This window comes from Phaseolus vulgaris, chromosome 10, assembly GCF_000499845.2.
Source record: "Phaseolus vulgaris cultivar G19833 chromosome 10, P. vulgaris v2.0, whole genome shotgun sequence".
Classification (NCBI taxonomy): Eukaryota; Viridiplantae; Streptophyta; class Magnoliopsida; order Fabales; family Fabaceae; genus Phaseolus; species Phaseolus vulgaris.
This window is the reverse complement of record NC_023750.2, coordinates 20,366,142-20,384,551: the sequence shown is the minus strand read 5'-3', so window position 1 is coordinate 20,384,551 and position 18,410 is coordinate 20,366,142. Positions and strand designations below refer to the sequence as shown.

The following is an 18,410-nucleotide window of genomic DNA, read 5'->3' as shown; positions in this document are numbered from 1 at the left end:
TGTGTGGCTTTGACTATGCAGAAAATGAGAAGATTCCTTATTTTTTTTGAATTTAATATAAAAATTCAACTAAGTTTGTCAAGTGGCGCTGTATTTTTCTCTTCTCGTGCAAGTGGCTATTTATCACTATAAAAAAAATCAGATTTACTAACAAATTTTTACCCACGAATCTGAATTCGTAGGTAAATTCAACATTATATACGAATATTATTCACTGACCTGAATTCATAGGTAAATTCAGTATTACCTGTGAATATTAACCACGAATTTGTATCCGTACTTGTAGATTATTACTCATGTATCTCTATCCATAGGTAAATTTTACATTATCTACAAATCTATATCTAAAAAAAATCCAATATTATTACTAATTATTAATATAAATATTTTAATTAACAATATTAAAAATATTAAAAATTATTGATATTTATAGTAGATTTTATTTTAAAATAAAATAAATATAGTCTTATTTATTTTTAAATGAAAAAAATATAGTCTTATTTATTTATAGTTTTGTTTTCGAATCCTGCTAAGTTAATAAAGTTTTTATTTTAAAATGAAACAAATATAGTCTTCTTTTTTATATTATGAATGAGGAGGCAATGGTAAAATGAAACAAATATAGTCTTCTTTTTATATTATGAATGAGGAGGCAATGGCCTTTAAAACGTGTAATTTTAGAAATATTAACCTAAAAGAGTTGTTGAAAGAGGTATATATTTAAAAAAAGGGTACACGTGAAAGATATTCCTACAACAATTGGCTTCTTATATTTTATTTTCACGCATCACATGCTTCTGTTTAAGATCCTCGATCATGGGGATGCGTAAAGCGTTATTAATGAACTCACAAACACGGCTTGGTCATCTGATGCAAGATAATAATACCAAGCAAGTAAAAATTTATTTTTATTTAATATGTTCATATTGAATTACTGCAAGTCAAATACTAGCCACGGAAGTGAAGTTTTGTTCCCAATGTTGGTGAGGATGTGACTTATAGGGAATGCAAGAAGAGTAAAAAATCTCTATAATAGAGAAGTTTTGTATATAAAATTTATTCAAAATTTACTGATATTGAATATTGTTAATTTTTTTTATCAATTATTTTTATAAAATATGATTATTAAAATGAAATTTATTAACAATAATTTATTATAATTTTGCCTTAATTTAATTAATGTGAAATCTTGATGCGTCGAACGTAAGAATTAAGAAGACTCGACAGGAGAGGATAATAAACTCACAATCTCGATTAAAATGGATTTTTAATTACTTTAATACTAACTTAAAAAATAAATTTAAATTTAACACCTTTATAATAAAATAAATATTATCCTTATTTCTATATTATAAAACTAATCTTATTTTTAGTTCGATAAAAGATTTCTAAACAATAATTATGAAAAATTTAAATACTAATACTTCATAGAGAACTAACAAAATAAGTAATAATAGCTATAATTTATAAATATTTAAGATATATATTATACAAGAGGATGAATATATAATTTTATTAAAATAATTAAACAAAATGGTAAATGAAAAATGAAGTAGCCAAATTATTGATTATTAGACTATTACAGTTTGAATGGGTGAATGGCAGGCATTGATATATTTTGCCATGGGCATCTGAAACGAAGCACATGGAGGTGAAGATTTGTTCTGTGATGAGTTGGTCCACAAGAGACAAATAATTAAAAAAAATCATTTATAATTAATGTCTCTTCTTCAGTGGCAGTACAAAATCCTCGCTGGAAAGAACTTGGTCCAGGCATAATTCTTTATCAATACTTCATTAAGTTTCATCTTTATGGTTGATAAATTCTTTAATGTTTTTGTTTTAGTAATATTATATTTTGCTGGTTGATCTGCTTCTCGGTTGACTCTAATGACAAGTTCTAGTTCTATTTGTCTCTGTTGGAATATGCTATTTCCTTTGTTACGTTCGAAAACGACTCTGTTGAAACATGGGGTCCTACGTGTTGATTGCACTCCGACGATCAAGTCAGTACAAGGCTTATAAGAAATAAGAAGTAACAAGTTTCAGTCTTAGAAATAACGTACCTTAACCTGGGGTCTCAAAATCCTTTTATAACTTACCTCTTGTAACAACTTTCCATCACGAGAATCTAATCTCAACTGAAAGCATACTCAACACAAAAATATTCAATTTAGGGGCACACTCTCAAGGTGTTGCAAGCAACAAAATGAAATATTTCCTCCAGGGAGTGCATAAAATAATAACAAAATAACCACCAGGGTATCAACTAATGTACAAGCATCAGGGGTCCAATTTGTTTACGTTGACACCCTTAAAGTGGTGCTACGTTCCTTTTCATCATGCATGCAACCTAACCCTTACATGCCCTAGCACACATGGGCTTAGGTTTAAAAGAAAGACACTTACTTGACCTAGACCCCATACGCACTAAGCGCACCCCTAGGTCCACAATTACTCGTTGCTAGTCGCCTAGGCTTTACATGCGAAGGATTACCTTAATTATACAAAAATGGACTTACTCATACAACTAGGACCCAATTACATGGCCCGCTATTATGACCCAAGAGCCGAGCTGACTTATGTATAGCAGGTGCTGAGGTCCGACCACCGAGTGCTGAGCTCTGAGCACTCTGATCCATTATCGGGTAACATTATCGGACACCAAGTGTCTTGGGATCCCAAAACGGATGACAATGTTCCTCCACACGAAGTGTTTGACCTTGGTGAGTGGTTATCTGCGCAATTGGTTCAGCTTCTTTTCACTTGGTGAAGTACTCAATCGCACCACGAGATACTTCATCTGACGAATCACCAAGGGGAAATGACCTAAGATGTCTATTCCCAGGTATGGAAAGGCCAGGAGCTATGTATTGACTGCAACTCCTCGGGGGGTGCGTGATGCCAATCAGCATGCTTCTGACACTGCTCACATCGCTGCGCATACCTCGTGCAGTCCTCTCTCATAGTTGGTCAATAGTAACCAGCTCGAACGACCTTCAAAGAAAGAGCTCACCCTCAAACGTGGCTTCGACAAATTCTTTCATGGAGCTCTGCCATGATACGAGTGCACTGGTCCCTGCTTACGCAGGTGAGGATAGGATGAGCGTAGGCATGGCGGAACACCTTTCCGTCAACCAGGATGTATCTTTATGCATTCCTTTTGACCGTCTTTGCCTTTGTGGGTTCTACTGGGAGTACACCATCAGCTAGGTAGCGCTGATAGGGTGTCATCTAGATCTCCGCTATGTCGACCTGTAAGACCTCCAACGAATCTTCTTCCGGTAAGCCATAAACGCTTATTTTGGGCACCTTCAGCGTTTCTTGTATCAATGATAGGTGCACCATTCCTTTCGCCGAGCTAACCATCAAGGTCTTTATATGACTAACCTCTGGTGCTCCATCTACAATGGTCCTGGGTGACTTTTAGGGTCTCTTGGATAACTGATCTCTGTCGACCTCCTTTACCTGAGCTCGCCAACTTGGCCAGCAGGTTTGCTCAGGAATTATGTTCTCTTAGGACATGCACCAACTCAAATGTGGGGAAAGTTTCCCTAAAAAGGGTAACATGTTGATCAAGGATGATCTTGAAGCTTTAATGTCTCGAAATCCATGGTGTTTGATGGAAGGCTAAAGTTGTTGTGTGTGTGGGTGGGTTTTGGGTAGAATATTTTGTAATCCACTCTTTGTTTGAATCTAAAACAGTTTGGAATCAAAACCTTTTTGAAAAAGATTGTTTTATGAAGAAGTGGAAAAACAACCTGTTGTTTTGTCGTTTCAATCGGTTGTTTATCACTTTGAGATTTTTGAAAAGGGTTTTAAATTGTTTGACTTGGTTGACTTTGCTGTCAAACCAATTCAATCGGTTGTTTCGAGAATTCAACCGATTGTTTGTTGAAAATCCATAACAAAGTTTTTGTTATGTTTGCAAATCAACGTTAAATGTTTTCTAACTAAATAGGCTCCTGCTTTAAATGTTTTTAACAACTTTTGGAGTATTTAAAAGAGATTGTTATACTCTCTTAAAAAGAGTTAGATAATTTGAGACATTTTGTGAAAGTGTGAAAACAGATTTGAGTTTTCAAGATTTGCATTTAAGCTTTTGGGTTTTCTCAAAGAAGTGGAATAGGATTGTTGTAATCTTTTGATTTGATCTTCATCAGGTGTAATCCTTTTTGTATATCTTGTATTTCTGAATATTGAAGGTGGAAACAAAAATCATAGGTTGTTATGAATTCTGTGGTGTGTTTTCCAAAGAAAGTGTGTGTCTTGAGGTGTTCAAGGTCACTTCATTGGTAGTATGTTTGTAATCTGGATTTTGATTGCATAGTAGATACCTAGTGGTTTTCTAGGGACCGGATGTACCTCTTGGTGTAAGAGTGAACCAATATAAATCTATTTGTGTGATTCTGTCATTCCCTGATATCACATATATCTGTTTTAAGTTGTTTTTATTAACTGTTGATAAAAACAACAGATTGAATCGCAAAAAACAACCAGTTGATTTTCTGGAAATAAACTAAAACAGCTTTGTGCATTGTTTTCCATAGTTTCCTTGTCTGTGATTCTTCATTGGCCTTCATTATACCTTCAAAGTTTGCGAAAATATTTCATAAACAATTAACCCCCCCCCTTTTGTTTAAGGCCATATGTTCTAACATGACATACCTCAAGTACGAGGCCATTTGTGGATCTTTGGCCTGGTACTCACCTGTGACTTACCTGGTTACTAGCAACGAGTCACTTTTTACCAACAAACTTTGAGCGCCCAATTCTTTGGCTAGCAGCATTCCAGCTACCAGGGCTTCATACTCAGCCAGGTTGTTGTTGGCTTTGAAAGCAAATCTAAGGGCTTGCTCGATCAAAAGTCTGTTAGGTCCCTCTAGAATAATCCCAGCCCCGCTACCTTGCTGGTTAGAGGACCTGCCCAACGAAACAACCCACTGAAAGTCTCCACCGTTTACCTGGGTGGTTTCTAAGGATAGATCTACCACGAAATCGGCATATACCTGGCCCTTGATGGGCCCCTTGGGTTTGTATTGCACGTCGGACTCTGACACCTCGACTGCCCAATGCACCATCCGACCTCTACATCGGGTTTCTGGAGGACCTTGCGTATTGAGAGATCGGTCATTACAGTCATTATGAAACTCTGAAAATAGTGACGAAGTCGCCGGGCTGCGAACACCACCGCCAAGGCTGCCTTTTTGTTGGCTTGATATCGTACCTCCGGCCCTTGTAGCACCTTGCTTACGAAATATATAAGTCTCCTGATTTTGCTCTTGCACAATTACTGAGATGATTGCTCGATTTGTAACTGCAAAATAAAGGCGAAGCGGAGTACCGGGTTGCGGCTTGTAGAGGACAGGTGGGCTGGCTAGGTACTCCTTCAACTTGAGGAACGCCTCTTCACACTCGTGAGTCCATGTGAAGCGGTTACTCTTCTTCAAACACTGGAAATAAGGGTACCCCTTATCCCCTTTTGCTGATAGGAATCTGGACAGGGCGATCATACACTCAGTCAACTGTTGTACCTCCTTCACACTAGCGGGGCTTCTCATCCCTATGATTGCTCCACACTTATCCGGGTTTGCTTCTATCCCCCGTTCAGTGAGCAGGAACCCTAGGAAGTTCCCTGCCTCTATCCGAAACACACTTCTCTAAGTTTAACTTTAATTTGTACTTAGCTATTGTAGTGCTTATCCCTTTCTTCTGAGGTGACGACCATGTCGTCCACATATGCTTGTACATTTCGCCCAATCATGGGGGTGAGAATCCTATCTATCAACCTCTAGTAGGTACGCCGACGTTCTTCAGCCCCAAACACATGAATTTATAACAATAGCTAGAGATCTCTTTCATGAATGTTGTCTTGCACTCATCTCGGGGGTGCATGCGAATCTGATTGTACCCCGAGAACGAGTATAGGAAGCTCAACAATCGGCAACCTGAAGCGCTATCCATCAAGGAATCGATGTTGGGATAGGCCTTATTCAGGTATGTAAAGTCGACGCACATTCTCCATCTCCCATGTTCCTTCTTCACTAAAACCACGTTTTCCAACCACTCAGGGTATTAGATTTCCCTTATGTGGCCAGCCTTCAGGAGTTTCTGCATTTTGTCCTTGAAAACTAGACATCTTTCTTCATTGATCAGATCGCCGCCTTCTGGTCAGACTTAATGATGATCAACCCTCCCTGAGGGAGGGCAACTTCATCTTCATGTGCCTTGTTGAGGCTATTGCGCCTACCTATTCAAGAATACCGAATAGAATTGCTGGAAACTGAAATTAAACCAAACAAACAACAAGAAAAAGAAGAAGACACAACTATGAACAACCAAGGCAAGGATGCACCGAAGCAAATTCAGAAACAAAATAGAAATACCGAACCAAAAAGAAGCTAAACATGTATTAGGAGTTTCATTGAATATGGAGATGAAAGAAAGAAGAACTTATGGAGATGGATGCTTTGGTTTGATGATCACGCCACTTAGAGGATGGTGACTCCAAGATGAGTGTGCAAGCCGCCACTTGAGATAACCATAGAACTCTCAAGATAAGACTAATGAGGAAGGCACAAAGCTCTTCAATTCTCTCTCAATTTGAGTAGAGTTTTCTTACTTCAATTTCCAAATCTGAAATTTACAAAGAGAGCACCTCTATTTATAGCCTAAGGTGCTGGAATATAAGCTACACAAATTCAAAAAACTCCCTCCCATAAAGCTTCTAGAATTTGCGCCTAAAACAAAGCATGAGGAAGGTGTGACCTCTTCCTTCACTTTGGCACCTCCTTATTTACTCCTACACCTATCTACTAACACCCCCCCCCTAAGACTCCTAACTAAAGACTAAAAGATGCTTTAACAATAGAGGTTTCTAATGTTTCCCTCTAAGCACCTTCAACAATATTTTTTATTATTTAATACTTGGCCTTGCCCTTTATAGGATGGACTTGGGCTTGGGCTTGGGCTTTGGGCTTGGGCCTCTCTTTATTTTATGTCTTCTTTTAATTTTGAGAAGACTAGAAGGAAGAACTTCAAGTGTGATGGTGAATGGCCTCTTCCTTCATTAATAAAATCCTCTTTTACTTGATTCTCATCAAGGTCGTCCTCAGCTCCACATGTCCCTGTACCTCCACCTGGTCTCTAGCGAAGCCAAACAAACAACCATCATACGGTTGCAACTGGTTAGGTGAGAACTGTAGGTTATTAAACGTTACCCAAAACAACATATCAACCGAGTTTCCCTGGTCAATGAGAAATCAGTGTACCCTTCTTCCCACGGTGACGACAGAGATCACTACTGGATCATCCTCGTGTGAGACCACGTCCTCCAAATCAGCTCTCGTAAAGCAAAGGTCAGGCTCGGCTGGCTGGTTAGAGCCCCGCGCCTCCACTATCATTACCTCCTTTGTGTACTTCTGGCGTTCGATGCATGCTGCTGCGCTTTACTGATACGGCCTCTTCTGCGGCGATGTGGGAAACAGCTCGTCGTCGTATCTCCCCAAATGTTCTTTCTTGATTTTTTATTAGTGAGTCGCTAAACGACCCTGACATGACCTCCTACTGAAAGGCGTGGACCATCAACGCTTCATCCTGCGTCTGGAGCTTCACTGTGAACGCCCCAAATTTGTTCAAAAAGTCCTTCAATAGCTCTCCCTGCCTTTGCTTTGTGCCAAAAAGGTCGAAAGACACTAGCGGTTGGGCTAGATTGACAATGAATTATTCCCTTAACAATCCAAAAAACTAATCGAAAGAGGTTATGTGGGCATTAGGAAGGCCAACAAACCACTGCAATGTTGTACCTATGAACGTACCCAAGAACATCTTGTAATGCATAGCATCCGTTTCATCATCTGGGCATTAAATGCTGTAATGTGGGTCTCGGGGTCTTCTACTTCTGTAAACACGATCTTGGGTATCATGAAATTGGCTAGTATAACAGTGTCCATGATCGCCTGCGAAAATGGTTTGGGGCGAGCCCTTAGTTAAGAAATTGGACCTTGCTCCCCTGTAGAGCGTTCGTCAAAGTGTTATAGACTCCTCCGCAACTCATCATTGGTCTTGCGTAGCACATCTTCAGCTGGTCTTGCCTGAGCACCAGCTCGGCTTGGACCTCCGCCATGAGTCTCTCCTTTCATCCTTGGATGTCTTTATCATCTCCAGGAGAACACTCACAGTCTCCATAAGTTGTTGTATGGTGGGGTTGTCACTCCCTTCAGATCCTAATAGGTCTTGCCTTGTATTCCTCATCACATCTAGGAACTTGAGCACGACTGCGGGTGGGACCTAGTTTTATCAGGCCCCACAGTAAGCGCCGGTTGACTCTAATGACAAGCTCTAGCTTCGTCTTTCTCTGCTGGAATCTGCTATTCCCTTTGTTACGTTGGAAAACGACTCCGTTGAAATAGAGGGGACCCTTCCTGTTGATTGCACTATGATAATCAAGTCAGTATAAGGCTTATAAGAAACAAGAAGTAACAAGTTTCATTCTTAGAAATAACGTACCTTAACCTGGGGTCTCAAGCCCCTTTTATAGCTTACCTCTTATAACAACTTTCCATCACGAGAATCTAATCTCAACTGAAAGCATACTAAACAAGAAAATATTTTGTTCAGGGGCACACTCTTAAGGTGTTACAAGCAACATAACAAAATATTTCCTCCACGGAGTGCATAAAATAATAAGAAAATAACCACCAGTGTACCAAGTCATGTACGAGCATCAGGGGTCCAATCTATTTGCGTAGACACCATCAGAGTGGCGCTACGTTCCTTTTCATCATGCATGAAACCTAACCCTTACATGCCCTAACACACATGAGCTTAGGTTTAAAATAAAGACACTTACTTGACCTAGACCCCAAACGCACTAAGTGCACCCCTAGATCCACAATTACCCTTTGATAGCCACCTAGGTTTTACATGCGAATGATTACCTTAATTATACAAAAATAGGACTGACTCATACAACAAGGACCCAATTACATGGCCAACTATTCTAGCTCAAGAGCTGAGCTGACCTATATACGACAGATGCTGAGGTCCGACCACCGAGTGCTAAGCTCTGAGCGCTCTTGTCCAGTACAAATATAAAAGGATATAATATATTAAGTGTCAAAACACTTGTCGTCTCAATAAGAGTACATAATATAATTACAATACCCATTATTAATTTTTATTCATATTTTTGTCAGAACTAAATTTTCATCTTCTAAATATTACTAGTGCAAAAGGAAGATTTTACAATGTGAATAAATAGTGGTTTAAGCGGAAGTTCAAAATGACAATTTTAAAATAACATCAACACATAAATTATGGTTCTAATTATAGCTCGTCTATTTGAAAACAAATTATATATATATTATGGTTTGGTGGACAACCATCACCTATAATTATTATAATGTATGACCAACACAAGAGGGCGGTGAATTGTTTTCACAAGATTTTCGCAAAGATTGGAAGTAGAGTGAAAAGTTCTAAAAAATCAATCAATTGTTTTTTTTATTCAACTGGATAAAAGTTCACTTTTATAATTCTTTATAGAAATTCAAATAGTTATTTTCTCGAAACAACAGGTTGGATTGTTTATACCAGCAGAAAAAGAATAGTGTCAAAAACAGTGTATAAGAGAAGGGATAGAGAGATTCACATAAAGAGGTTTATACCAGTTCACTCTTAACCAAGAGCTACATCCAGTCCTTAACTAACCATTGACAAATCACTAAGCAATCAAAACAAGATTACAAACACACACCTAGAGTGTTGATCTTGAACCCCTCAAGAACACACAAAACTCCTTGGCAAAACCACAGTTTTCAGAAACCCTTTTTTGAAACTGCCTTACACAAATTACACATAATTACATTGTTCAAATGAAGGAAATAAAGTACACCTGAGCTTTAGAAAGCAGTAGTACAAAAGTATAGAAAACCCAATTCCTATTTCACACACAAGTGATGATCCAAAAGCTCTTGATCCTCTTAAAAACATTTTTAATAAGCTTTCTTTCTTAGGTTATTGAAAAGATCATAAAACAGTCTTTATAGACTCAAGAAAGTGATTAAAACGGTTAAATCATAAATCAAAAGCAGTTGGAAACATTTAAAAACAGTTTGGAACTCTTAACCGAATTCTGTTAGAAAAAAAACAGATTAGTTTACAAAACAACTTATTGAAATAATTTTTCTATTAAGGATTTCAAAGAAAACAACTAGTTGTTTTATCGAAATAACCAGTTGTTTCAGTTTGACAACAAAGACAAAATAAAGCAAAGTTATTTCAAAACCTTTTGAAAACCACTAAGTGTTAAACAACTAGTTGTTTCGACAATTCAACAAATTAAAAAGCTTGTTATAGCCTAAAGACCTTTGAGTAGTAGGTTTTCCAACATATTGATTTGAAAAACAAATGACTAAAATTGCACAGCTTCTTAGAAAACACTTATTTAAAAGAGATAAAGAAACAAGTGAGTTTGGATCAATGCAAGGTGGGAATTAACAATTCAAAAGCTACTAGACAACACACACAAACACAACAACAAGTTCTTCAAGTCTTCTACACAGATTTGGAGGTATCAAAGCACCTTATTCAACAATCTCTCCTTAATTGATGAAGACAAATCCATACTTTGTTTGTGTTGTAGGTTTTAAACTTAAGAGCTCCTGCAAAACAAAATTGTATACCACACAAAGAAAGTGTAGCATCAGGATAAAACATATTCACCAAGCACATTCATAGAGCAAGTTTTTGCATAATAGAGAAGCAGAAACAAAAACCAAAAAAAAATAAAAATTGAAGTGTGCAAGTGCAAAGTGTGGTAGCAGCATGTATCAAAATTAAAGCACATAATGTAGCAAAATTACAACCAAATGAACCAAAAAGTCTCTCCCTATTTGTCTTCACAAATAGACAAAAAGAATGAATAATACAAGTAGAAAACATAATGATAAAATAATTGTCCAGCAATACAGAAAATATAGAGCATAAAAAGAAGTAGAAAGAGATACTTTAAGCTTTCAAACATCCTTGCCATATTGAAATTCAAAGGGATAAGTTTGCACAACTTCAATTTGCTCATCTAGATGCTGGAACCTAGCAGCACAAAATTATAGTGGTTCCTTTGATCATTTGCCATGTTGTCCAAGCAGTTGATCATTAATCTTTCAAATTGTGACATAGAAATCCCATGATCTATGGGTGGCACATAGCCCACAAGTGCATGCAGAGCATATTCTTCTGCAACTCCAGCACTTGGACCAGCTCCATAATTTGTATCAGCAACTTGCTTAGTTGGATTTTCAATCCCTTGTTCAACATGTTCATATTCAGATTGATTTTCAACATTTAGTTTAGCTTGTTGTCCATTATTTATTCCAATTTGATCTTCACGAGAAGGACCCACCTGTTCTTCCTCTTTGCTAACCCATTTGTCACCAATTTTGATGAACCCCATCTTGCTAAGAAACCCATTGTTAATTTCATGAGATGGTTTTGTTAGAATATATGGCCTTAAACGAGAGGGGGGTGAATTGTTTAAGAGAAGTTTTTGAAAAAAACTTCAGGTTTAACAAAATTATTTGTGTAAATCTAGAATAGGAATCAGGTTAGCCAAGAATTTAAGCAATTATACAGCAAAGCAACAGAAAAACAATCGATTATTTCTTCGAAACAATCGGTTGTTTATATCAGCAAAGATTAAAACAAAATTTAAATGAGTTCAGGGTAAGAGAGAAATAGACCAACAGTTTATACTGGTTCACTCTTAAGCCAAGAGCTACATCCAATCCCCAGAATACCATGGGTAATCCACTAAGCAATCAAACCAGATTACAAGACACAAACCACCAAAGTAGTGACGTTGAACCCTTCAAGAAACACACTATCTTTGGCAAACCACACCAAGAGTATTGATCTTGAACACCTCAAGAGCACACAATACTCCTTGGCAACACAACACCTGAAATACAATAGGTTTAGAAAGGATTACACCTGATCACAATACAAACTGAATTGAATACAATTTCAATCTTATTCCACTCTCTCTTGAAAACCCAAAGCTTGATGTGAATCTTGAAATCTTAGAATCAAATCTCTCAAACTGAATTTCTCAAAGTTGTTTCTTACTTATTTCAAAACATAAATAAACCATTTATATTTTCCAAAGATTGGTCAAAGCAATTAATGAAGGAGCGTATTCAGTTGAAAAATATTTAAAGCAGATTCACCATTCAAAACAAAATTCTATTAGGATATTCAAAGAAACAATCGGTTGAAACCACGAAACAACTGATTGTTTGGCTTGCCAGTTAAGTCAACCAAACTAAAATAGTTTTCAACCTTTTTCAAAACTCCTAAGAGTAAAACAACCGATTGATTTGACAAAACAACAGGTTGTTTTTCACTTAGTTGGAAAAACACTTGATTTCAAAAAGGTTTTTAATCACAAAAGTTTTAGATTCAACAAAGGAGTGGATCACACTTTATTCTACCCAGATCCCACCCAAACACAACAGCAACACCAGCCTTTTTCAAAGCACTTGATGACTCTTGATCAATAGGTTTTACCACCTCAGACAATTCTCCATCAAGAAAAACTTCAAAATATTGAAGAAATTTAGATATAAGAACAACATAAGGAAAATGATAATCACTTAAGCTCATAGACTTTAGCATATGCTCCATGAAGACATAGATCCAGTTGACTCATATGTTCTTTATTATGCAGTAGATTAAGAAAAAATCTTTTTCAGTGAAGACATCATGATTACTATCCCTTGTGTTAGAATATATGACCTTAAACAAGAGGGGGGTGAATTGTTTAAGAGGGATTTTCGCAAACTTTGAAGGTATAATGAAAATCAATGTTGAATTACAGAGAAAATAATCAAGGAAACAAATACCCAAAACTGTTTTAAGATGATATCAGAAAAACAATCGGTTGTTTTGTCAAAACAATCGGTTGTTTTGTCAAAACAATTGGTTGTTTTTATCAGCAGTTTATTAAAACAACTTAAAAACAACATTTAAAGAGTTAAGGGTAAGAGATAAGCACACAAGCAATTTATATTGGTTCACTCTTACACCAAGAGCTACATCCAGTCCCCAGAAACCACTAGGCATTCCACTGTGCAATCAAAACCAGATTACAAACACCACACACCAAAGTAGTGACCTTGAAACCCTCAAGAAACACACTACCTTTGGCAAACCACACCAAGAGTGTTGATCTTGAACCCCTCAAGAACACACAACACTCATTGGCAACACAAATACAAAAGTACAGTAATCAAGGAAGAAAGGAATAGAATACACCTGGGTATTACAAAGCTTAAAGTTCAGAATTACAACCCAATCCTATTCCACACACTTAAGAATGATCCAAAGCTCTTTCAAATCTTGGAAAAGCTGTTTTGATAAACTCTTTTTGTTACTTCAAGCTTTCCTTTTGGATTTGGAGACATCAAAGTATCTTGTTCAACAATCTCCCCCTATTTGATGAAGACAAATCCCTGGTTTGTTTGTGTTGTTGTTTTTGAACTTGAAAGGTCCTGCAAAACAGAATTTGTGCTTATACAAAGCAAGTATACCAGCAAGATACCAAGGCACACAAAACCAGTTTTCTGCATAAGCCTTTAAGCAGAAAAACCAGTCAAATAACCATAAAAACCACTGCCAAAATGAGACTTGTGTGCAGCAGAACTATGGTGAATAAGAGCATGGCAACAATAGAATTTAAACCATGTAAAACCAGATAACCCCATAGTGTAGCAGCAGCAACAAAAAACATAAAACCACACCATTCTCCCCCTATTTGTCTTCTCAAATAGAATGAAAGAAGGGATACAAACAGCAGAATTTCCAGCATTGAAAACCAGCATATAGCAGCAACATGATAAACCAGAAAACCTGTGTGTTGTAGCAGCACCATTGCAGCAACAAATCTTTGATACCATATCAGAATTGCAGCAAAATCTATGGTGTATCAGAGCTATGACAGCAACAGAATCAAAGTACCATAGACCCCAGACATTTAAGCAAGGAGACCACAATTTCTCCCCCAATCTTTTCTTCATCCAGCAGCACCCAACAATGGAGTACTTCAAAAAGTTCATCTTCAAGTTGGTCAAATGATTGCTCAAGAGGTGGATTTGGTAGAAATATTCTTTCTTCTGTTAAGAGCAAACCTTCCAAATGTTCCAAAGATTACATTCACAAATTTTCATCAACCCCATGACCACCAATGTGGTTGCCATTCATAAAAAGCTTTGAATTTCAAGGAAAACAAAGAATATATCTCTTTATGATCCAATTCAGAGGCATAAAGAATGCATATTTGACTTATAATGGGTTATGAAAGAAAAGAAACAGTTGTAATCATGCATAAGAATTCATAACAACTTTATTCAAACGTGCCAGAGGTAAAACAATTGGTTGTTTCGTGAAAACAATCGGTTGTTTTTCTGAGACAGCAAAAAAATGTTATTTTTCAAAGCAAATCATCTTTCAAAGTGATGGGAAATGATGAGAAATGCATAATGAAATACATTAATACCTTTGTATTACCTCAACATGTTTAGAAGTTCATTTGGTCTTATGAAGCCAAAAGCATAGGATGAACATATACAACTTACTTTACATAGGTCATGAATTTTGACTTGTCAAGAATTTGAGTAAGGTGTATACTCTTGTACCATAAGCATCACTTTGATTATTCTTCATCATAGCACCTGTACTTGAAAGGTCCTGTAACACACAATTGATGCATATACAAAGCAAGATGCATATACAAAGCAAGTATAGCAGCAAGATAACAAGACACACACAAACCAGTTTTCTGCATATACAACATTAGCAGAAAAACCAGAAAAATTAAAGCAATCAAGTGCTTTCAAGTGCAGAGAAGCAACAACATAATGCATCAGTTTTAAAGCTATCTTATACAACCAAATCAAGCATAAACTTCTCCCCCTATTTGATCTACAAATAGACAATGAGAAGGGTTGTACAAAGCAAAAATCAGAATGATAATAGAGTAGTCCAGCAATACAAACAATTTTGATATTTCAAGAATAGAACATGTCATAGAGCTTTTAAGAAAACAAGTGGATATAACTTTTATTATCAAATTCTGAGGCACACTCAATGTATATTTGTCCAAAAGCAAGATTTGAAAAAGAGAAATAGGTTTAATCATGCATAAGCAAACTTGACAACATTATATAGAGATGCCAGAGGAAAAGCAATCGATTGTTTCAAAAAAACAATCGGTTGTTTTATTGTGACAGCAAAAAATACATTTTTCATAACCAGAAATTACCTTTTATATGACCTTTTAAATTGATGATAATGCAGTATGCAATTTGTTCATACCTTTGCACAGAGAACCCCAATAGATTGACTCAAAAAGAAGACTTTGAGATGTTCATATGGTCACAAGGAACACTTACATAAATTGAGAAATGAAAATACACATACTCTCTTTATTCTTGAAGTTTCTCTTTTAAGCACCCACTATGCATGTGCCAAGATGTCTCTTGAATTTCAAAGAACCTTGCAAGACATATACAATTGAAAGTGTAGGTACAAAGATTGTCTTTGCTCTCGATATTCTTCCCTTTAGCAGTCATTCTTCATGCCCAAAAATGATTATTGACTGCCAAGGATACCTACAAGAAAAGATTAAGAAGCAATATTTGGTCCCCTTATGAATTTGGGTCCAATGATGTGAGTAGGAACCTTAGGAACCTTAGAAACCTTAGGAACCCATTTCAAAATACCTTTAGGAACAAAAAACCTTCTTACTCTGCAGAATCTAATAGTGTGGCCCCTTTTCATGAAGTAATGACAAATTTCAATCGGTTGTTTCGATAAAACAACAGGTTGTTTTCAAAGAAACTTGAAAAGGGTTTTGAAACATATTTGTTCTTGCTGTTTGGATTAAACTCCAACACAGCCTTGCCAAAAACACATTTTTGAGAAGCAAGAACAGTTTCAAGATTGGATTGGCCTTTAGAAAACTTGTCCATGGTTTTTAAAAGATAGTGAACCTTCTTTTGAAGAGATTCACAATTTTCACAAAAGCTAGAATCACACTTGCAAGAAGAGTTTTTGTAAATCATTTCCAAACTTTCAAAATCTGTTTTTGAATGGTTCAACTCTTCTTCCAAAGTCTTGACTCGATTTTCCAACCAGTTGTTTAAACCTTTCAACCGATTGTTCAAAAGGGCCAACCTATTAGCTTCTTCATGAGTCTCATTGAAGGCCTCAAGAAGTTGGCTATAGTTTTCAACATTAATGGAAGAGCTTGAACTTACACTGCTTGTGTCACTTTCTTGTCTTGTCATTTGACATAAATTTGCTTCTTCTTCATCACTTGAAGAGGAGCTTGATGAGTCATCATTATAAGCTCTTCTTGATTTTCCTTTCTTCTCATGCTTCTTGAAGTTTTTCCTCTTTTTATTGGGACATTCAGTTTTAATATGACCCTGTTCACCACATCCAAAGCATGTATATTTTGTTAGTGTTAAACTCAGTAGGTTTCTTGTTATCATACCTGTTGAATGAGTCACTTTTGTTGTTTCTCTTCTTTAGGAACTTGCTAAATTTCTTAAACAACAACCTAAATGTTTCCTCTTCACTCTCATCACTTGAGTATTGACAGTTTTTGTTCCCAGCAGCTTAACTTGATCCAAATTCTTCTTTTGTCATAAGACAAACCTCTTTTCTGGATTCTGATGAGAAAGATTCAACAAAAGATTCTTCTTTGTCCATCAAGGCACTCCTTGGATTCTTGTGATACTCTTCAAGGGTATTCCACATTTCTTTGGCAGAACTACATTCTAAAACCTTCAACAATAAATTAGAATCAAGTGCAGATACAATGATGTTCATAGCTACACAATCAAGATATTCTCTTTCAGAAGAAACATTTTCAGATATAGGCATGAGATAGCTATTTGTAATAACATTCCAAATTTTTCTATCTATAGATTCAACAAACAATTTCATTCTTATGCACCACAATTCATATTTCATACCACAGAACAAAGGTGGTTTGCTTAAACAGGCACCTTCCCCAAAAGAAAACTTTTCATCCATTTAAAAAGATTTTTAGGATAAACCTTGAATTACAGAGAAAATATATCAAGGAAACAAATACTCAAAACTGTTTTAAGATGATATCAGAAAAAACAATCGGTTGTTTTGTCAAAACAATCGGTTGTTTTTATCAGCAGTTTATTAAAACAACTTAAAAACAAAATTTAAAGAGTTAAGGGTAAGAGATAAGCACACAAGCAATTTATACTGGTTCACTCTTACACCAAGAGCTACATCCAGTCCCCAGAAACCACTAGGTATTCCACTATGCAATCAAAACCAGATTACAAACACCACACACCAAAGTAGTGACCTTGAAACCCTCAAGAAACACACTACCTTTGGCAAACCACACCAAGAGTGTTGATCTTGAACCCCTCAAGAACACACAACACTCATTGGCAACACAAATACAAAAATACAGTAATCAAGGAAGAAGGGAATAGAATACACCTGGGTATTACAAAGCTTAAAGTTTAGAATTACAACCCAATCCTATTCCACACACTTAAGAATGATCCAAAGCTCTTTCAAATCTTGGAAAAGTTGTTTTGATAAACTCTTTATGTTACTCCAAGATTAGGAGCGTAAAACCACCTTTATATAGACCCACCAAGTGGTCAAAAGCATTTAATAAAGGAGCCAAGTTAGTTAGGATCATTTAAAACATATTAAAACCACTTAACAGAATTATGTTAATTAAGGTTTGCAGGAAAACAATCAGTTGTTTTGTCGAAACAATCGATTGTTTTGGTTTGACAATAAAGTCAACCAAGTTTTTCAAAAAGAGCTAAGGTAAAACAACCTGTTGAATTTTTGACAGCTTTTTAGAAAACACATCTTTTCAAAAGGTTAAAGATTCAAATGAACTTGGATCAACTTAAGGAGTGAATTAACAAGTTTCAAACAACTAGACAACACACACACCCACAGCAAGGTCTTCAAGCTTTCCTTTTGGATTTGGAGACATCAAAGCATCTTGTTCAACACCTTGGAGTGAGCATCCACGTGACAATGAAGGTAGTGATCCTCTCCTTCAATTTTAAGGCGCCAACATGAAAAGCCTTTACTTTCAAGTGAGGATTTTTTTATTGTATTTTGTTGAAGTCTCCCACAACACTTATGTTTCCTTTTTTTATCCTTACCTTTGAGTATTTTAGTCCAGTGATAGCAGTCCATACATTAGAATTAATCTCCATATCTAGCCCTTTGACATAGGAATACATATTCTCACCATCAACAAGTAAATTTGTGTAGAATACCTTCACAAGGTTTGGAAAGTTGTTCCCGAACATCTTAAGGAACCTTCA

At 36.3% G+C, this 18,410-nt stretch overlaps 1 protein-coding gene across 1 annotated transcript; it reads right to left on the bottom strand.

Annotated features, from left to right (window-relative positions):
- Nucleotides 1-4,718: 4,718 nt before the first annotated feature.
- Nucleotides 4,719-5,561, bottom strand: LOC137816455 (uncharacterized). Its single transcript, XM_068619595.1, has one exon. It carries the CDS (start codon nt 5,559-5,561, stop codon nt 4,719-4,721), a length of 843 nt encoding a protein of 280 aa, XP_068475696.1.
- Nucleotides 5,562-18,410: the final 12,849 nt, after the last annotated feature.

Coding starts and splice junctions, on each gene's coding strand:
- LOC137816455 (XM_068619595.1), bottom strand. CDS start 5,561: ATGAGAAGCCCCGCTAGTGTGAAGGAGGTACAACAGTTGACTGAGTGT.